The sequence below is a fragment of the Pyxicephalus adspersus genome, chromosome 6 (assembly GCF_032062135.1).
Source record: "Pyxicephalus adspersus chromosome 6, UCB_Pads_2.0, whole genome shotgun sequence".
In the NCBI taxonomy this organism is placed as follows: Eukaryota; Metazoa; Chordata; class Amphibia; order Anura; family Pyxicephalidae; genus Pyxicephalus; species Pyxicephalus adspersus.
In genome coordinates this window covers 5,008,250-5,030,825 of record NC_092863.1, presented here as the reverse complement: position 1 = coordinate 5,030,825, position 22,576 = coordinate 5,008,250, and the positions used below count along the sequence as shown (strand labels likewise).

At 41.0% G+C, this 22,576-nt stretch overlaps 1 protein-coding gene across 2 annotated transcripts in view; it reads left to right on the top strand.

Moving 5' to 3' along the window:
- BMP7 (bone morphogenetic protein 7) overlaps positions 1-19,823 on the top strand; it is a 33,496-nt gene extending 13,673 nt beyond the window's left edge. Inside the window, exons 2-7 of one of the 2 annotated variants that reach the window (XM_072414223.1) lie at positions 7,610-7,802; positions 10,834-10,982; positions 15,521-15,757; positions 17,601-17,677; positions 18,551-18,661; positions 18,935-19,823. In XM_072414223.1, the coding sequence (XP_072270324.1) occupies positions 7,610-7,802; positions 10,834-10,982; positions 15,521-15,757; positions 17,601-17,677; positions 18,551-18,661; positions 18,935-19,084 (917 nt within the window). In that variant the 3' untranslated portion in view covers positions 19,085-19,823. The remainder of the gene's footprint in view (positions 1-7,609; positions 7,803-10,833; positions 10,983-15,520; positions 15,758-17,600; positions 17,678-18,550; positions 18,662-18,934) is intronic. The other variant, XM_072414224.1, reaches the window with a different exon arrangement.
- The last annotated feature ends 2,753 nt before the right edge of the window (positions 19,824-22,576 follow it).

Here is a 22,576-nt window from a genome sequence, read left to right as displayed (position 1 = left end):
CACAGAAAAGCACATCCCCTGCCAGCATACTGCAATGCAGCACGGTGCAGCACAGTGGCTCAGGGGTTAGCACTCTGGCCTTTGCAGCACTAGGTCCCAGGTTCGATTCCTAGCCAGGACATTATCTGCATGGAGTTTGCAGGTTCTCCCTGCGTCTGCGAGGGTTTCCTCCGGGTACTCCGGTTTCCTCCCACATCCCAAAAACATGCAGTGAGGTTATTGGCTTCTCCCTAAAAATTGACCTTAGACTACATTAATGACATATGACTATGGTAGGCACATTAGATTGTGAGCTCCTTTGAGGGACAGTTAGTGACACGACTATGGACTTTGTACAGCGCTGTGTAATATGATGGTGCTAATTAAATAATATATTAATAATAATGAAGGACTCTTACTCTTTGTATAGAAGCAGCATTCTCTCTGAAGAGGTCCAATCACAGCCAATGCTCTCCAATCAGTGTGTGAATCACAAAAATCCCCGAACAGGATCACAAGGCAGTGCAGCTTTATACAATTCAGCTGTGTGCTCCTTTAAGGTTTTGACATTCCGTCTGCTCCATAGCCGTTTGATGTGTGAGAATATCTCCCAGAGATTTTCCTTATTTTCCTTTAATTGCCTGATAAAGCTCCCTAAATGACACATTATCTCAGGAGGGGTGGAATGAGCCTGTAATAGTTTTTTTTTTCTTCCCACCCCTGGCCACAATCACACTGACATAGAGCAGAAGCTGTCAAATCAGACACGTCTGTTCTGGAGACAGCAAATGAACAGAGCTGGCTCTGTGAGACACTCTTACATTGTTACTAATTAAAAACCTTTTTTCAGACTGTCTCATGGGGGATCCTGATGAGGGGGGTAAATGGTTTCCTAAAAGAATTCCTAAAGAGGAACTCTGCTTTGCTCTTAAGTGGACCTGTAATGTAACTACAATGTGATCTCCAACAAATGGGGACCCATTACCAAGGTTTCATTATAACAAATGGCATTTAGTGACAGCTGCATTGCATAGTTCAAAGTATGTTTCAATTACCATACATGTGTATTAAAACCATTAGGCCAATTTAAGACTTGCAGGTGATCGCATTAGACCGCGGGCCCAACCGAATGAGCGCAGTTGAGAACCATTTTGTACACGTAGGTGTTGCACCGCGGTTCCTGGAAGTGACTATTTCATGTACGTTACTCCACCTTGGCCATTCAAGATGGCTGAAAATCCTGGAATGGGTGAAGCTGGCACCTGCAACAGAGTGGGGAGAGGTGAATGTATTTTAAGCATTGCAAACAGGCAGGAAAGGTAATTTTATTGCAGAAGATACATGACCTGTCCTTTCTGCAGTACACTAAAGCCTGTCTGCTTTCAATCTTTTTTTTCATGTTAAAAGTTTTTATGCCAAGGTTTACAAAACTTGCCACCAGTCAACCAATTTGGAGCAATTTTGTGCATGCAGTTGTGGTTAAGTTGTAGCCATTCAAGATCCCGGACCAGGTGAAGATGTTGGCAACAACATCTTTGTTACAGAGGTAACATCACCTGCAGGCTTGAAATTTTTTATTTTTGAGGTTTAGTTCTATTTTGAAGCAACCCTTTTCTATGCCAATGAAACTGCCACCATATACTTAAAAACAACTGACTGGTACATATCAAGTAAATAAAAGATTACAGTCTGCCCTACAAGACCTGGTTGTCCTTCTGTTGGTTGTCATCATCTTGTCCCTTGTCATAGTCCACAAGTCATGACAGTCATGGTGGTGTAGTTGAGAAAATGATGGCTGGGCTGTTGACTTTTGCGAATAAAATTTTCTCTGCTGAGTCTGCATATTTTGAGGTCATTTGTTTAAATTGTCTGATGATAGAAATTATGACACATATATGTTTGTACGTCCTTGGGGGGAATGGAAAGATCAATATACGTTTTTGTTAACATAACATTCATATTGTGTGGTCACCCCAATCTGATTTTGTTTGGCTTTCCTGTTAACTATAATTTCTATATTTTTTTAAGATCCTCCCAGGCAGAAAAAGGGTTAAACGACCCAGCTGCCATGACCACCTTTACCACCTGCGATTTAGCCCACGGTGAAAATCCTTTCATGGTCCAAGCCAGCAGGTTAAACTAAAAGCCTACAAGATTCGTCCTAATGGCTTTATTGTTTTGGAACCCAAAAGCCTTCTAATCTGCTCCTTGTGCAAACGTGTTTAACGTGTGTTAATGTATTTTTCCGAGCAGGCCCTTACGGCACAATGCTGCTTCTCATTAATTGACATCAGTAGCACAGTACAGGATTTCAAAGGCTTGGCCAAACCCAAGTCGTGTTTTTCATTTCCCCCGACTTTCCTGTCTTGGGAATGCCAATTTTAATTTGTTCCCATGAAGGGCCTAAGCTTGCCAAGCTGGGATTTTATGTAGAAGTGACCGCCTTTTAGTTCTCTTCAGCTGCGAATGTTCTTCTGAGCGCCGCTATCTGTTCGTGATTAAACAGAATCTTCTTTTGGCCGACGGAGAGGTCTCCATGGTGGTAAACTAGGATTCTCTTGGCTTGTAGCACGACCGGTTGGTTTATGGTCATTTTAAAGGAAACTTATCAGGGGTCCAGATAAGGGTTGTTTCATTTGTAAAGGAATTTTAATGCCCTCCATAATAGTAATTTATAGTTATGATATTAGTTACTTTATTTCCATGGTTCTATAATTTTTGCTGTTCGGATTTAGGCTGCATTTAGACCACGGCATTTACCCTTCCCATGTACCTACTGTCCATAGCTAGATGTAGAGGAGTATTTCTTTTGCATGCTTTCCAGGCATTTATATGGCTTTTTGATACCCCCACCCCCTTGCTAATATTAAAACCAAAACCTTAATAGGCTTTGAACCTTCTTGGATAAGAAGTGGGGCAGCAAATGTGTGCCCCCATTTCCTTTATATTAAAAAGGTCCTCTGTATTCTGGTTCCCTGAAGAAGTAAGGGGCATAAAATGTGTAGCTAAGGGCCCCCCCGATATCCACCCCCTCATCCCGAGGAGTGATTGCAGGGTCATTTCCCCTGTGTAGGCTCTGACAAGAAAAGCCTGGGCCATATACAAAGCTTGAATTCCCACAAGCACACAGAGCCATGGGAAGCACCTCCAAGGGTGTATAAATGCCTGAGTAGTGCTGTCTCAGGAGAACATGAATGGGCAAAGTGGCAGTCTCTCCATAACAATCAGTGATTATCAGTGATTATTTGTAATTGAACTCCCTTAGTAGAGTCTCATATGAGTTACAAACCTCTCACAAGGCTATGAACTGCGTTTTACGACTACCAGACAACTAGCATGTGACACCATTGACAATCCAGGGACTAGTAGTGCTGTCATATGGTAATGGGGTAAGTAAGTGGCATGCTCACCCATACCTGCCATTGTTGGATTTGGTACTTTACTCCCAGAGGCCCAATGGAGTTGTGTGAGAGCAAAGGTGAAGGGAACAGTAAATAATTGACTTTTGATGGAAACTGATGGAAAGGTTCACTTTTAATGTAGCATGCTGGGACCTTATGAGGCTTACACTTCTATATTATTGAATATTTAGACTTTATGAAAAGTTTTTTTAAGCCCCTTGGAATAAGAGGTTGTTTCGAAAGTCTCTTTATGAGTTCCAAGTCAGCTTTTGTTTCCTCTTTGACTACTTTTGCTTTTTGCTGTAATAACATTACACAACACATTTGCATAGAATAACAGGAAGATAAACAATAAAAAAGGGGGGATGAAGGGGCAAATAGGAGGTTCAAAACAAAAGAAGAGGAGCGCCAACCAGTAACCAGAAATCAGTTGAATAAGCATGTGAGGTCAAACATAGTTCAACACCTCTTAGGTTACAAAGTCAAAACACAACAGGCAATAAAGTAGTATTCCAATATTGGCAATAAAAATATAACACAAATAAGTGCAATAGTACAAAAATAAAGTTATTCACAAATTTAAAACTTGTGAGGTATACAGGCATGTCAAGTTCACAGTGAGATCAAAAAGGTTGGCAGGTAGAGGTACCTTTTAATCATTCACCCCCTTTGTAAACATTAAAAATTTAAATTGAAGATAAAAATTTAAGAGAAAAATGAGGATAAGGAGGACTACTTTTGCTTTTATAGGTGGGATTATAAAAGACTTTATGAAACATTTCACTAGATATAGTTTATCATGCTAGTGCACATATTCTATTGAATGGGTCTTGTAAACTTTCCTGATATTTACCACCTCCTGCAATAGTCCCCCAGACAATGCCTTCATCTGATTTTCTCTCTGTAATATGGACGCCATTTTGGTTTAGGCATCATTCTAGGTCATCTAATTTATTGGCGGAGATGCTGGATTAGGGTGACACAATTATGTAAATCATGGTTCCAGCGCAGTTTTTGGGATTTGGTTTTCACAAATGTCTGATGCAGGCTCTCAGAAACTTGTTAACTAATACAATGTTAAAATTTACAGGTTGAGTGATCTGAACTTCCCCTGGCCTGCAGCAAACTGATGCTATTGTTGGTTTGGACAAAGTCGCCTTGTGATCAAATACATCAATGAAATTAAAATCAAACTGATTTTATTGAGGATGTTTTTTTACGTAGACCTGCAAAACAGTTTATTAGTTGCTTGCGTAGTTTTTCTTTTACACTGAAAATAATTTTAACTGTGAGCTCAAACACTGGAGGGAGCCTGGCGTTTGTGTTCCCCATAATTATCAGTGGGTATGTCATGACTCTGGTATGTGGACCTAGAAGAACCTGCTGTAGGGAAATGTTACGTAACTTGCCCTGCCAAGGTCAGTAGTGTAAAGAAGGCGCGTTGTACGTGCTCCGACACGCAGCGCGAATATTGGAGAGGTGCAACATGCTCTGGCAAATCTGGATTTAGACCGGAATGTTATCTGAAAGAATTTTTTATTATGAAAACATTGTTTGTTTTCCTGAAAGCCTGTTCTGCGTAAAGCAAATATTATGCATGTCAGAGGTATGTTTTGTTGACTTCAAAGAAAATGGTAAATACACATTTATTTAGGTTAAATTATAAAAAGCGGTGTGGTCTCTAGTGATTGGATAGGCTGCATTCTCAGTGATGTCACTGGTCATGTCACTGCTCTCTAGGGAATAAATAGGCTGCATTCTCAGTGATGTCACTGCTCTCTAGGGAATAAATAGGCTGCATTCTCAGTGATGTCACTGGTCCCTAGTAATTGGATAGAGTACATTTTGGTGGGTTGTCCTGGCTGCAGTGTACTCTGCCTACTATGATAGGGTTTGCAGGAATCCTTTTTAGGGAAGAGGAAAGTAATCAAAACTCTCTCCACATAAGGAAAGGGTTTGGAGTACTACTCAATACAGAGGTTTCCAATGGTCTTAGTTACTCCTGACCAATGGTCTGGCCAGAGGGAGGCTGGAAAGTCCATGCTGTCCGTTTTCCCCGATGGTGGCATCCCAGGGGCAATGAAAAATCACTTTGAGACCTCACTTTATTTACTTGACCTGTAAATCAGTTTAGAAAGTTTTTCTGCACTTCTCAACAGGGGAACTAAGAAACAAAAAAAAAAAGAAAAGAGCAGTCTAACTTTACTCTCTGGAGCTTTTTGAGACACATACATTGGCTATGAATGAGGTTTGCAGCAGACAATCAATTATAATTAGGATCTCTTTTAAAATACAGCCCACAAGGGCCACAGACAGCAGAACAGATATCAGGACCCGCTACTATCTCTTTAAAATCGTGCTGTTTTCTTCTTGAAGAGCTTGACTGTGCACACGTGCAGCAAGCCAGCTTTGATTTCTGAATAGTAGATACGAATCTTGGGGGATTATGTCAAACAGAACAAACCTTTTATACAAGACTTGCACCTGCCCCTTAATGTGTAATGATTTCAGGATGGTGGAATTCAGACCCCGGGAAGGATTATAACTTCTCATTTTGATTTCATTTACTTTTGAGATGCTCGAAACCAGCTGTGACTCTCCTTCTAAAAAGTTTAACATTTTCTTGAATGTTTCAGAGTTTTGTCTGAGATGTCTTGTTACTTACGAACTGTAATGGGTAGCGATTAATCTTGGGGAGAAAAAAGTTTCTAACCGCTCCCCCCCCCACGGCTTGAGGGGCTTAATTGAATCCATCCTGTGTTTTCTCTCCATTTACAAAGATTTGATTGTTTGCTTAAGAAACACACATGTGCTGAGGTTTAAGTGTTTAATTTACATTGAAAGCTCCTCGATTACAGAAGTTTCCTTTTGACATCTGGTCATTATGGGGGACTTGAGTCATGGCATGTATGTTACATGGGTTAATAGGGCCACTTGGAAGAAGACCACTTACTTAACCTATTCCATGTAAATCTACTAGGCCATTAGCAGGTTTTGTTTAAACGGCAGACCTACTTGTCTTCATAGTTTTAGGATAAACCTTTGTCTATTTTGAGATGGTGTTGCTGTCTTCTGCTCATTTCCTGGCCTTTGTGCTGATCTTTTGGGTTCCAATGGACAGGAATAGTTCAGTGACTTCTAATTTGAACAAGGTCATCCAACTGGCTTTTTTAGAATGAGAAATTAGAAATGTCATTCTTTACATTCCTAAATCAAAAATCTCATTCAAAGATGTTCTCATCTTGGATTAAAAAAATCATTTGCAAGATAAAACAGCTGAAAAGGGCTTTGATCTAAACTAAAAAGCACCTATAGATAGCTGGTGGGTGTGCAGACATGATTTCTCACCTCGATTTACCAGCAGGGTATAAATCATTACATGGTCTTCCATGTTCCTGCTTGGCCTATGCAGACCACCATTGGAGCTGTAGATTTAGCAGGGATTGCACCACCCGGCACTTTTTAGTAACCACCCGGCTGTTTTTAGGCGGTTACTGAAAAGTTGGGTTACAATACAATGGTCACCACCCACCAAAAGCTTAATTCTAAGGAGAATACTGTCATGTAAACTCTTGTCATTTCAGTCTTGCATTTTGCTAGTGCCTTCATCACTACTGGTTCTATTCAGCACAAGGTCATACCACAGGTGGTCCCGATCCTCCAGGATGGACATCCATCCAAGTGTCACCAGAATTTTCTGTGTCTCCCAACACAGTCTCAAGAACATGGAGGAGATACCAGAATCTGGGCCTTTTTACACAAGGAGACCTGGACAGGACCATGGAAGGGCAACAACTGTTACCGGACTTGTATTTGTGGTACTGCCAAAGCCCTACAAGATGACCTCCAGCAAGCTACTTGAGTGCATACAGACTTCATAGGGGTCAGCATGTGGGCTTTTGCTTACAGTCTGGCAATATGCAACCCGATTGTAATTTCTCATAGAGCAGCAGAATTGGCAGGTTCGCCATTGATGCCCCATTCTCTTCACAAGTTGAGAGCAGGTTTATACTAAGCACACATGCTTCCTGTAGAATCTATGCTATCATACTATGCTTCCTGTAGAATCCCCTAGCATTGTGTGTGTGTGCATATGTATGTTAAATTGTACTGCTGGCTTGCAATGTGTTGGCACTTTTGGATACCTAACTCACCAATATTCTTTGTAGTAATTATTGCTGACATAGGGAAGGTAAGAAAAGTCCAATCGTATGTTTTTGTTTTTTCAGTGGAACATGACAAGGAATTCTTTCACCGAAGACGCCACCACCGAGAGTTTCGCTTTGACCTGGCCAAAATTCCTGAAGGAGAGGCAGTAACTGCAGCCGAATTCAGGATATATAAAGATTATATTCGGGAGAGATTCGACAATGAGACCTTCCAGATTAGTATCTACCAAGTCTTGCAGGAACATCACGGAAAGTGAGTAACAGGATAATATAAGGATCTTGTTTTATGTAACTTGGGGGCTCGTGCGGGACGTGTGACTGGACCTTTTCCTATTTTCTTTCTATCAACCAATCCGCTGCTACATTTTCTGTTAGCAGAGTAGATTATTCAATGATTATCTGTTACCAGAAAGGAACTATACTAATTTGTTTATTTCATGCATGAAACCTTTTATAGTGGCTACTCATGGATCAGTGCGATCAAGTCATGCTACATATTTCAGTATTGCCCATGATCACCCTAAAACAAACATGGTCGGTGTCATTAGAACTTTGATCTGACATGCTGACCATGCTTAAAGCACCCATGTCTATAAAGTGTCAATTTCTACACAAAATACACAAGCATGGTGCACTAGGATATTACCAGTGTCCAATTCTACACATATTATACAGGCATGGACCACTATTGTCACCATCAGGAGAATACAAGTGTCCATTTCTACACATATTACACAGGCATGGTCCACTATTGTCACCATCAGGAGAATACAAGTGATACAAGTGTCCATTTCTACACATATTACACAGGCATGGTCCACTATTGTCACCATCATGAGATTACCAGTGAACATTTCTACACATATTATACAGGCATGGACCACTATTGTCACCATCAGGAGATTACAAATGGCCATTTCTACACATATTACACAGACATGGTGCACTTTTGTCACCATCAGATTACCAGTGTCCATTTCTACGCATATTACACAGACATGGTGCACTATTGTTACCATCAGGTGTTTAAAAATGGTAATTTCTACACATATTACACAGGTATGGACCACTATTGTCACCATCAGATTACCAGTGTCCATTTCTACACATAATACACAGGTATGTACCACTATTGTCACCATCAGATTACCAGTATCCATTTCTACACATCATACACAGGTATGGACCACTATTGTCACCATCAGATTACCATTATCCATTTCTACACATAATACACAGGTATATACCACTATTATCACTATCAGGGGATTACCAGTGTCAATTTCTACACATAATACACAGGCATGGTGCACTGTGGGACACTGTAAAATCAGTGACTCAAATTTAGAAATACCATACAGCCTTTGCTTGAATGCATACAGAAAGAAAGCAGCTGCAAACAGGTTGCAACAAAGAATTAAAAAAAGGTCATTGTGATTTAGTGAAATAGATATTAAAAAGTTTGTATGATACATATATCTATAAGAAATCATCTAGCTAGGGTTTTACATCTACTTTAATGTAAATCATTTTACAAATATTTTTATGTTCTAAGAAAAGAATATTAAACTTTAAAAATGAGGTGCAGCAAAGAAGTGAATAGAATCACACCGTAATATTAGCTCCCCATAAGTAGTAGCAGATTACAGAGCATTGGGCTGTAGAGGCAGTGTTTGGGCATAGTGGTTGGGCATAGTGGTTGGGCGCTGTGCTGTACTCGCTGTACATCTGCTGCCATTTCCCTGGATTCTAGTAAAACAGAAAAGCAAAGCGATCGTGCTGTCATTTGCAGCCAAGCTGAATAAACCTTTAACTTAATTTATTTTCAATCCGCGTTTGAAGCCACATCAATGACACGGACAGAATGGAAAATGTACTCAGCACTATAAAATAGGGTTTAGGTGAGGACACTCTGCCTGTGAAGAGAATAGACTCCATCGCTGTCACAGCACACAGCGCGTCTGGCATAAATATGGCTGACCCGAGACAAAATGCCTGACTCATTGTGGAGGCTGATTCTTTATATTTTATCATCATTTTCCAGATGCCTGGGGTAGGCTCGGTTGGCCAGTTTATTTTGCTGATCATTTTTTTATTGGGTTATTTTAAGGAGTCATTTTCCTGGGGGGAATATAAGCCGTTTAAAGGGGTTGTCTGATGCATAGGGAGGTATAACTTTTTAAAGGGTACCCCTGGCCCATGGGGAGATCTAGGTCATTTAATCCACCAAGAAAAAATGAATATCTCATTAAAAGCTCTTTATCCACGCAAAACTAAATTTTCCATTCCTCAATCAGCATCTTATCAATAAATAAATATAAATTGCATACATGTAAATCCACATTAATATTAGTTTTCAAAGTGGTAATTTAACATACTCACAAATCTTCCCAGAGCACTTTATCAATTATACTGCCGGTGTGGAGATGTTTAAACATGGCTCTCTATTTCCAGCGGCCATGTTTTATGGCTCCCCCAGAGGGCCCATTCTACGTAAAGAATTTCAATAAATTTCTTGACATTCTCCATCGTGCCGGTTCCACCTTTTTACGAGCTGAATTTACCGGCCTCTCTGGGGGGGAGCCGAGGTCATAATACAGCAGACCAGCAATAATCCTCCCCCCTTCTTCCCCAACTGTGTTTTAAAGGCCGGAGACTCCAATGTGTAAACTGTAAAACCATTTTCTGTGACCTTGCACACAAAATTTAATTCCATATACATAAAGTGTTTCAAAGTTCATGTCTTCCTGCTGTGGGACTTTCAAAGCAAGCATGTGATTTTGATAAAGTGAGCTTCAAGTACAGAGTCCCTGTTGGAAAACTGCTGCAAGAAAATGAGAATTGACTAAGCATTGTTTTTTTTTAATGGAGGCCTATTGACAAAACTCTAAAGCTTGAAAGATGAAGGTATAGGAAATATTGGAAGGATGTGTATATATTCAGATGAGTTTCACAGAATGGTAATCACAGGTTATTATATGGGCACTGTGATGCAGTAAAAACTACTGATGCTGGGAAAATGTTGAAGATACTAGTCCACCCAGAAGAACTGCAGCTTGTAGTAGGTGGACCTGCATTGTACTGACTATGCTTAGCCTAGTGAAGATGTCACTACAACTTTACATAGGAATATCAGGGTTTGCAAAGGCAGTTGGTACCCAGAGATCAGCTTTATTACATAGGTGCAGGGAGAGGGGTTGACAGAAGGCAGGGGTAGGTAAAGATGCTCTTTCAAACTTGTCAGCATATGTTACAGGATCTCTAAGCATTTGTTGTCTTTTCAGGGATTCAGACTTATTCCTGCTTGATTCCCGGACCATCTGGGCTGCAGAGGAAGGATGGTTGGTGTTTGATATCACAGCGACCAGCAATCACTGGGTCCTCATCCCTCAACAGAACCTGGGCCTGCAGCTGTCTGTGGAAAGCGTTGACGGTAAGAGGTTGGCATGTTAAAGTTTATCCATCTCCATTCATTGCAGCTGACAGTTTGTGTTTTACTGGGTCTAACATTTAACTATTAGGTTCACATTTTGTCATACTTACTGCCACTGCATTCCAGTGTCAGCTTCCTCCTTTGTGTCTAGGTTTTGCTCAGAGCCAGCATCAGCATCATGACCAGTATCCTAATTAGAGGATGGTTCTCTTGGTGCACACGCGGAAGGCTCAGCAATGCGTTACTACCTGTGCTGAGCTCTCTGCTGCAGTTTATTTTGTGCCTTCTGTGACTCCGGAGTCTTCCGTGATCACCGTTTCTCCTCTGACCTCCTTGCCCCCCGTGACCCAGAATTCCTATGGATTCAGACCCCAATTTGTGACACAATAATGTAGTCCATAGCTTCATATGCACTTTTCTTTCTCTCTCCTTCCCACATTCTGGATGTTCCTCCATTTCAGGCACTTCTTTTAGCTTCTGATGAGAAAGAAATGTTGTACTATGCCATGAGTGCCTTAAAGTTTAAGTCAGGACAAAGCAAATTCAAGCAACAAATACACGAAATCCAGTGACCTTGTAACACAGGTGGGACTGAGAACATTGCTTAAGTTTTCAATGCTCCCTATATATCTGGCAGATATTTGTCTGTACATACAACAATTGTAAGGGTTAAACCATGAAGAAATGTGCAGGTATTGCAGAGATCTTCTGAATATGGAATAATATGGAGTCCAGTTAAGTTGGTTTTGGGTGGAGCCAGGAAACCAGAATCATCCACCCTATAAAAATGTCACCTAATTAATCTAGGTCACCTCCCACGCTATTAGAGACGGACAGAGTCAGATCATCATTCACCCGAGAACATGATATTCTGCCTAATCCCTGCTCATTGAAGACGCCTCACGCTATGAGGAGCTAAAAAAGCTTCAAATGTCCTATTTTTGAAATGCCAACTTCTTGCAGGAATATTACACAAGTCTTTATAGGGAAATGTTATAATGGCAGAACGGGTTTTATATTTATGGAAATTACCTGCAGCAATTTGCAGCTCAGAGAAGACTTCAGCATCCTGCTATATTATTTATCACATATTTAGTGCCAATTATAATGGCTGTAGTGGCCCCAGAAAGAGTTCAGTGCCTGAACCAGGGAACATGCTGACTGAATTTTACCACTTTTAGTTTTTGGTCTATGGCAGGGCAGCCGAAAGCATTTGATGAATGACAGATTTTTAATCGCATGATGTGTATATTAAACTCATAAACATGTTTTATGAGATCTTTTTATGGCTTTGCTGCAGAAACTTTATTACTTAGGGTCTTCCCGTGGTAAACTTTACAGATGTAACCAAAACATTAAGGCATGGGGAAATCTTCCAATGGGGACATGGTTTAGTGTCTAAGAGGTGATTTCCTCTATTTCTTGGTGGAAAGATCCAAACAGTTTCGTCATGTTACCTCCAACCACCTGCCTAATAAAAAAGCCCACACATTACTTAAATTGATTGACTTGTAAGGCAACAAATAGATGAAAGGAGGGCACAGGAATGGGTCAGATGAGGAGAGCAGTATTCCAGCCTGGAAACAAAGCAGGACCAAAGCAGAGCCACTGGAGCATCCATTGCTCGGCCTGCAAATCCCACAATGTGCAGGTAAAAAAAAAACAGAAAACAGGAAGTAGAAATGAGCAAAAGGCAAAGTTGGAGTTCAGGCTCCTGGATGAACACCATCTTCCATAGCGGCAGCCGTGGCATTATTAGAAAATTGAAGCTTGCCATTGTAAGATGTAAGCAGGGGGCACTTACGATCACATGTGTTCCCTGCTAACCGCAACAGATAAGGATCAGTAAATGGCGTCCGGAAAGCAGTTAAAAGTTTTTGTTTACTCATAAAAGAAAAAGAGAAAAATGTCCGGAAAGAGAAAAAAAAAAAAGCAGAAAACCACTTGAGAGGATTTGTGATAATTACCTAGGCATGTGAGACACGGCAAGAAGGGAGAAACTTCTACAATCCTGCTGTGCAGATGTCAGTCCCATGTGATTATACATCTCCAGACGCTTGGAGGGGAACCTTCAGTTCCTCTCTTTTCCTTTCTTCAACAAGCATTGAAAAAAATAAGTAATAGCCTAAATATGACTTGATACTGAACACTTTGCAAAATGACCTTGATGGCCAAAAAATGGAGTGCCAAAAGTCAGGCATTACTCCATTCCCATCATAAGTTTTACAATACATTCCAAGATTTGTGTTTTTGCTTTTGCAACTGCTAAACATTGATTTAACATTGAGCTACTCTACCTATACCAATTATTAAAGAAAGCCTGTCAATAACTTGACAATACTATAGACCAGAGTTTTTCATCCAGGGTTCCTCCAGAGGTTTGCTAGGGGTTCCCTGAGCAATTTGTGACTCTCGGGTTAGTTTAAGTGACACTAATGATCTTTTTGGCTATCTGTATGGGTGACATTCTTCCCACTTGCCAGTAATGGAAGAGGGATTCTTCCCATTGACCACCACACTAATATACTGTAGGCTGTGGATATAGTAATTATAGCTGGGGTTCCCTAAAATCCGAATGTTATTTCAAGGGTACCCCCTTATACTTTTATAGAGTGTCACAAGGTCTGCCAAGGCTGCTGATGTAACATCCAAGATGGTGGCATTTATCTTAGGCCTTTCAATCGTGAATACCAAGAAGGCCTTTACAGGTGAATAACATACTTTAAATATGTAATAAACACACATAAAATCTTATTGAAAGGGTTTTGCTGAAACAAATGTCTGGCTACAGCAATGGAGCCTTTCAGTGGAAGTGGCTGCAGTGTAAACTAGGTGGAAGTGAAATGAAATCATTTTTATGTTCGCCTCCAGCAAAGAAAAGTTTCAGAGGAACGCTGCATAATTCGGACCATTTTTTGTTCTTGTTTTTGGAGAACGCTCATGTGGTTGAGATCTGACCTGAAATATCTCTTCTGCTGAGAACATTAAATTATAAAATGACGTCCACGTCCGGCTTGATATATTGATTGCAGCCACTCCGTACAAGCTTGTTGTCCACATTCCTCGTCCACCTATCTACCACAATCTCGTGTTTAACAGGCCGGGTTTGTTTGCTGCGAGGTCTGGATTACCTGAGGCTGAAGTTTATGCTTCTCAGGAGAAATAAATTTATCACATACGTAGGTTTTTGTTTTTAAATAACCTTGTTCTTGTGAACTTTCTTCAACCCTATGATTAGAGAAAAAGTGGAGGATTTATAAAAACTTTAACATGTTGATGTCATTTCAGAATTTTTTATTATTTTCAAATCCTCAGCTTTCATTAAAAGGCCATTTATACATATATTACCATTTGTACCTATACTGACCAGACAAAACATTGAGGCCACTCACATAATATTGGTTAGCACTGCCTTTTGATCTGTCGAGGCATGGCCTGCCTTCTTCCCATAGTGCCTCCTGCAGCTATTTCTTTCCCAGTAAGTGATGCACCCGGCCATCCAAATAATCTGAAAAAAATCAACGATTCATCAAACCAGGCCACCTTCTTCCATTGCTCCATGGTACAGATATGATGCACAAATACCCATTGTAGGAACTATCAGAGGTGGACAGAGTCATTATTTGCACTCTGACTGGTTCGAAGCTATGCATTCCATACAAGTCAAGCAGTAATGCACTGTTTGTTCTGATGCCTTTCTCCTATTTCCAGCATTATATTCCAGCAATATGTGCTGCAGTAGTTATTTTCTGGATTCACATCATAAAGGCAAGCTATCCTCCCCCCCCAGTGCATTGCTAAACATAAAGCACTCATACCACTGTCACCAATTCACCAGCTGTCTTTTCTTGCACCTCTTTTTGTTATTAAATAACCTCTGATTATAAGGAAAACCTTGTGCTGGACATGCTCTGTCCTTGTTATCATGCCATTACAATTTAGCCTTTGTCAAAGTTGTTCAGATCCTTGGGCTTAGTTTACAAGAGTAATCCAAACCACAGGTGCTGTTGACAGTAATACCAGCACTGCAGCTTCACCACCTGTATAAACTATCCATTGTCCATTTACCTTCAAGAACTGACTACTCACTTACTGCTCAGTATACAAGATAATCATAACCTTCACCCATCTGTGAATTTGAATTTTTTAACTGATTATTGTAGGTCGTCACTTGTGGCTTGATCTATTTACCAATCAGAACAAAAATAAAGTTAAAGAAGAGCTCTGGTGCCAATTTGCTGCTTCCAGTTTCAAAAAACTAAAGTATAACGTTAGTCATGCACATTTCAAGCTGACTGTATCCAAACATTACCTGACTCTTTAGATAAACTCTTTAGGTGGGCTTCCTCACTACATAATTATTATATATAAAAAAGAATGTAAGGAATTTGTGCAGCCAGATTGTGTCCTGTAGATTGTATCCTGCCTGCGGCCATCTTTTTTCACTTTATATAACTTTCCTGCTGTCCACATCCACAGAATTGTGCTCTGAATTGTTCATGTCTGGGCATTAATTATGTGTATTATTCTTCTAACAGGGCAGAGCATCAACCCTAAGCTGGCGGGTCTGATTGGGACCAATGGACCACACAACAAACAACCTTTCATGGTAGCATTCTTCAAAGCCACAGAGATTCACCTGCGCAGCATACGATCTACCGGGGGCAAGCAACGCAACCAAAACAGATCCAAAGCACCAAAGAACCAGGAGGCCCTGAGAGTGTCAAACGTTGCAGGTGGGAGCCACAGCCATAAAATTCCAGAGCTTTTAAGAGGTTCTTATTTTATATTTAAAATACATTTATCTATAGATATATTTTGTACAATGATACCCTTGGAAATGAAATCTTTTACCCTTCCTTTATTATGTTTAGTAGATATTTACAATAAGGGAAGTACCTTCATGATGGTAATAATAGAAGAGTCCTCTAATCAAAATAATGGCTTTTAATTCAATGTGAATAGGTCTGCTTGTCAGGAAAATTTTTCCTTATTTACTGGTTGGGGAAACCTTATACTTGGAGGATGCAGTGGGAATCTGAGGCCTAATGCCGAGCAGTTCAATTTATTGACCTCCACGCTGAGGAAAATGGAATGTGGTTGAGGATCAGCATTCAGTTTATCTATCTGTATCCTTCTGTTGGCTTTGGGCACCTTGTACATCCTGGCCATATTCAGAATACAATATTACCATCAGCTGTGTTTTTTTTTTATTCCTGGACTAAGGTATAGGTTGTTCCAATTATGCACCCCGGCTGGCAATGACTACCATTGGCTTCTTATGGAACAAGACCTCCATGATGTATTGTGTTTATTGGCTTTCTTCACCATGGATTTGCAGTTGGTCTTTTTTCCTTGGTGTTCTGCCTATTCTCCCTGTCTATCAACATTCCAGAGGAATGAAAACAAATAGAAAAGGTTTGCATTGAATGATGGTGTGCTCACCGAATTCCTTTAACACTCCTTTGCACTTTTGTCTGGTCATAGACATAAAGATATCTTCCTGAGGATAACCCACATTGATTCTACAACATTGCATGAGTGGTATATGCAGTGTTGTATTATCACTGTAATCATCTGCATTTGGTAGAAGGAAGGTCTATACTCCTATCTAAGCAGGCTCTGGTGAATGCACATGACAAAAATCATACTGCCAAAGCTTTAATTTTATAAATCTATTACTATTCCATTTGTGCAATCACAGGTTGAAGTAGGGAAGTGATCTGGCTGTGCTGCTTAACAAACATAAGTCAGATAAGCAGGCTGTGTAAATATCAGGACTGGCTGAACAAAGTGACAAATCCACTGGCAGGTATCAAAACTCCCAAATAAGAATTAGATCCATAGATTTAGCTGTTTGCCTGGAGTTCAGATTTAATTCTCTGTAACCTCCTCCTCTCTGGTATTCCACTAACCCGACTCTCTCCTCTACAATCTAATATGAACGCTGCAGCCAGACTCCTCCATCCTTCCCACCGCTCCTCTTCCGCTGCATCTCTTTGTAGTTCTCCCCATTGGCTTCCATTTCTCCTTAGAATCAAATTCAAGCTCCTGTGCTTTGCCTTCAAATCCCTACACAGTTATTGTCCCACTTACATTTCTGACCTGATAGAAAAATACTCCCCCTGCCGCTCTCTCCGCTCCTCCAATGACCTACTAATGACTTCCTCACTCATAACCTCATCACACGCACGGATACAAGACTTCTCTAGAGCTGCCCCGACTCTCTGGAATGGTCTTCCTCGTCCTATTCGGCTTGCTCCTACTTTCTGCTCATTTAAAAGAGCTCTCAAAACCCATCTTTCCAAACCAACCTACCCATCTTCTTCTGTCTCTTAAACCCTCCCTACTTCCCATCACTCCATATTCCCCTCCTATTGTGTGATACTTCCCCCATCTCCTAGACTGTAAGCTCCTCGGGGCAGGGTCCTCTCCTCCTGTGTCACTGTCTGTATCTGTCTGTCATTTGCAACCCCTATTTAATGTACAACACTGTGTAATATGTTGGTGCTATATAAATCCTGTTTAATAAATAATAATAATTATTCTCAGGTGGCTCTTGAAGAAGTTGTTTCTGTGTGGGAGAATCACTTAACATTTTCTTCTGTGTCTTTCTAGAAAACAGCAGCACAGATCAAAAGCAAGCCTGCAAGAAACACGAACTATATGTCAGTTTCCGGGACCTGGGATGGCAGGTGAGATCACGCTGTCATCTTCACAGCAATCTATGCACTGAGCACACATTTACCCCTCACATTATGAAGATTTACTTGCCACGTACCATCCTACCATGGCACAAAAAACAGGCAGAGAAGCACATCACAAATGCCACAATTTCTAGAGATGAAATACAGTTCTCTAATTGTTTGATCAAGTGGGGAATTCCAAATCCATCTGATGGGACTCTGTAGTCTTTGAACAACATTATTTAAAAAAATGATACAAACAGGAAATCTAGTATCCTGTTATATTGGCTCCTGAAGGGATTAGTGGCAAACAGATGCTTTTACTTTAATGGCTTTTATGTGGGAAACTTGTGGGCATATTCAGCAAGGCAATGTATACTGCTGACCGTACATATTGCAGTCTAATTGTATAATGTACTTTAGCATTAGCAATCACTTTGTATTCTAAGATCCTTCACGAGAGTATAACAAATGAAAAGTCTGGCTCTAGAATTACATGAAATCCCAGGTCCAGCTTGGGCTAAATATTAATTTCCTAGCTGCAGTTGAAAAATCCTGCAGTACTTTTTTCTCTGCCTCAAGATTTCCTCAGTCTTCAGCCAGTGTCGTTCAATCTGGAACATTAAGGGGATACTGTGATTGTAGGGTGTCACGGATCATGCTACCTGCACTCATGGTGCATTAATACAGGCAGCCTTTTAGAAATTTGCCCAGCAATAGGGGAAAAAATTAGCAGAGAAGGAAGAGGCGGTGAATCTTGAGACCATCCAGAAAATAAAGTATTTATAAAAAATGTACACCAAGGGGGAGGGGGCATCTCCTTTCTTGCAAAACTAAATATTTTATGCTATGATGATGTGCAATGTTATTTCTTTCCATTAGGATTGGATTATCGCCCCAGAGGGTTATGCAGCCTATTACTGTGAAGGGGAATGCGCTTTCCCATTGAATTCCTACATGAATGCAACAAATCACGCTATCGTTCAGACATTGGTAATTAACATGATTTCCCATTAGATGAAAGTTTAACTTCAACATTGGAGATCTTCCTTATTTCCAGATACAAGCAAATCATTCTTTTACTGTATGTGCTGTGCATAGCATTACACCTGAGCCAGTTCTTGGGTAACCCTGAAGTTAATTTTAAAAAAGGGCCAGTGTATTTCTGGAAGGTTTATGCAAGGTGTCTCAGTGCAATGTATCTTACACTAACTCACTGTGTAACCAAACATTCTTCAAACTTCATTATTTTTTTTTTTCCACCAGGTTCATTTTATCAACCCAGAAACCGTTCCTAAGCCTTGCTGTGCCCCCACCCAGCTTACGGCTATCTCCGTCCTTTACTTTGACGACAGCTCCAACGTCATTCTCAAGAAATATAGGAACATGGTGGTGAGGACCTGCGGATGTCATTAAAAAGCATAGGTTCATTTTCAAGTCTCAGTCACAGCCAGTGCTATTACATGAAATCTGAGACACCAGACTATGTCCTCTGTTTCAGTTGAGATCCGAATTTTAACCTGCTTCCTCCATCAATCAAAAAGAAACTGCATTCAACTGCACCTTCTGGTATGTACCCAGTAACCCGGGCCCTGCTGACTTGGGAGTAGAAGGCCAAGGTAAACTTCCCTTTGTGGATTCACCGACAAGTGGCTTTTTTTCATAACCGTTCCACTTTTGGAGTGTGCTATCCCTCCATTGTTATTGGTTTAGTTCTGCTTGGGAATCAAAAAACATTCCACTGACATGAATGAGGAGACACTTGGCTTAGAGCAAAGGATTCTGAAAAAATGTAACCCCAACCCATGAAAATGGAGCTACTTTGTTCATTGTGGAATTTTTGCTATCCGAAATCTGGACATTGAGGCTCGCAGTCTTCAAATTGACTACCGGGTTTATATGGAATTTATTTGGATTATAATTATAACACTGCCGTCCATTCACTCCATTTGCAGAATACGCGCTCACTTTTACTCATCATAGTAGACGTGAGCAGTTACAGTCATTCACCTTGCTGACCTCACGGAGGATTGAACAATCTAGAGAAAGCACTAGATAATTATTTTTATAAGGTTGATTTGTGTTTTTTTTTCTGTTCAGTTTTGTCAAAAAAATTATTTGGCAAAATAAATCAATTTTCTTTAATACCACAAAACATGCCTAAAATGTTCAATGGATCAACCTCACAGGTTGAAGAATCAGTAGCCAGCACAGGTTGTAATAGCTGGAAGGGTTTCTAAAGGGGGTTAAATGACCCAAAACCAGTATTCTGTGAATGTTGTTAAGCTGAATTGTTCACCAGCCTTATACTTCGAGGTAAGATTTCTGCACGTAAATCCCCAGCTTCTCCCTGGTGTGCTGACCATTACATGGGGAATCTCTGATGGATTTTCTTGAAGCTGATGGCGGTACTTGAAATCTATAAAATGCCAAGTAGGTATTTATTCCACCAATGTCCACCCACAAACAAAGTATCTTTATGAGTTGGCATGACCTTATAAACTAAATGTGTGATTTGTCTAGCCTCAGCAATTCCATTGCTCTGTCCTGCCACTGGAGAAACAAATCTCTTGGAAAGGGGAGGGGGAAGGAAATGTGAGAATTCAGCAAGGCTTTTGAATAGGATGCAACCTCTTCCAGTTTTTTATTGCTGTCTTTGTTCCTGCTTTACTTATTTCCTTAGAAGAACAACCAGAAGTCTCCTAAAAGAGAAGGGAGATCCAACCTTGCACAATTGCCACTGGAATCTATGTCAGCCATGACAGTTAAAAAGGATTTTTTTCTTGATAAGGATGAGAGTGGCTGTAACCTTCACATACATTAGAGCAGCGGTCCTCAACCTTTCTGAAAGCAGGGCCCGGTCACATAGAATAAAATTTTGCTGCAGCCCAGTATATATACAGCTTATACTACTCTGCTTTTCTCAGCAGCTTGGCCTCCTGTTGGCACACTAGCTGTGAATAGCAAAGTAATGTAAGAAAGCTGGTGTGCTGTCAGGTGAAAGAGCTGCTGGGAATGGCAGAGGAACTAAACTCAAAAGTCACCCAAAACACAAAAAAATACAATTACCTTCAATCCCGCAGAGCAGTTAATTGGTCCAGAGGTTTCATCCATCGGGTCCCACGTCATCCTTGCATCCATCTTCGGGCCGGCGCTCTGGGTGCCACCATCTTCTCCTCTTCTTCCTAGTTCTTCTTTCTACGTGACCCGACCCGGGCGCGAGATCGGGTGGCGTAGATGGGAAACAATCTTGCCGATCTCACTGCGCATGTGTGAGATTGGCAAATTTTTTTCTCCTTTTTGGGCTCCCTGAGATGCCCAGGCATGCGCAGAAGGAGCACCCAAGAGCCTTCCGGAATGCATGACGTAGGTATCACATGAGGCTTTGCGCTCCCATTCATTGAATTAAGGATTAGGGTACGGTTCTTTACCCTTTTTTTAAAAAAAAAAAGGGTGTTGCGCTTAAAAAAAAACAAACAAAATTTTTACCTTACATAAAAGGGCTGTCTTCCCCCTTTATGTAAAGGGAAAATTGTGAGTTTAGGTATGCTTTAAGCCCTACATACGTTGCTCAGTTATTCTCAGCAGCTCCTGTGTAAGCAGTGTGAGGAGAGCTACCTGCGCTCCTGCTGGTTGCACTCCTGCTATCACACTGTCATTAGCTTTAGCACAGTGTAAGGAGGGCCTCCAGCCCTACCACTGCCTTCACTTCTGCCTCCTGTAATTTGCAGCCCCCAACTCACCAGCCATGGACTGGCACCGGGGATTGGGGACCACCACACTAGAGAATTTTCATTGAAAACGAACAATTTTGCATAGCAGAACCACAGACAGCAAGAAAAACCTGCCAAAGGGTTTAAAGCCATATATACCCTGTGCTGAGGTTTTCCTTTAAGGGTATTGTATTTCCCATCTTGTGTATGACCTTGGGCTTCTCAATTCTATGGGGAGCACATAGGAATCTTGTGAACACTCTCTTTACACTTGCTACCTGCGACATGAGTTATGGAGGATTTAGGAAAACTTGGTGACCTGCTCAGGTCCCTGCAGACTCCATTTACCCACCTCTGGCCTAATCCCTCGGCCCACCAGACCCAGCTAATAATGATTGATGACGCAGGGAAGGTGACTCTGAAAATATGAGCCGCCTCACGACCTTTCAAATCCACACCAGATGTTTTTCTGAAAGAGTCTAGCAAGAGGAATTTCAAGAGTGACCCCAGAGCAGCGATCTATGGCAGAGCAGGGTGAACGTCAAGTGTGTTTAGTCTGTTCTCCCCTATGATGGAGTGTTACCTGCTCAGCCAAGCCTGGATCCTTTTTTAGGGAATAAAGAGGGGAAATCTTGCTTTTTTATGTTTTTTTTTTTATAGTAACCATTGTTACTTTTTTACTCAATTGTTTTACCAACTCATGTGTTTTATGTTAAGGTTTGTAAAACCTTAGTGGTCATTTGTATATTGAGGAAGCTCTGATCACGTTGACAATACCAGTTGTTTGCTTTAAGATGGGGGAGGAAAGCAGAAGCGAATGTCACAAATACCGCCTTGCATTCTTGCACCAGGATTTTTCAGTAAACATTTATGTTCTGCAATTTACAGAATGGGTAAAGGAGGACCCCTTAAGAGCCTCTATCATTTAATGGGGTCTCTTTAAAGTGCCACACCTGCTTATACATGTGGGCCAGAAACTAATCCAGTTGTCCTTTATTAATCCCTCTACCCGCCTAGGCGTAGACCACCGGCATGGAAGGCAGGGCCAACGGTGGAGATGTTTTCCCTGCCAAGTCTGTGTGGTGCCAAAAGGCCACAGCAAAGATCCCTGGAACTGGAAGGAAGGTCAGGTAAGTATTTGGCAAGGCAAGTGGCGTCCAGAGGGGTTCCTTAATTTTTCTGAAAGCGCACTTGT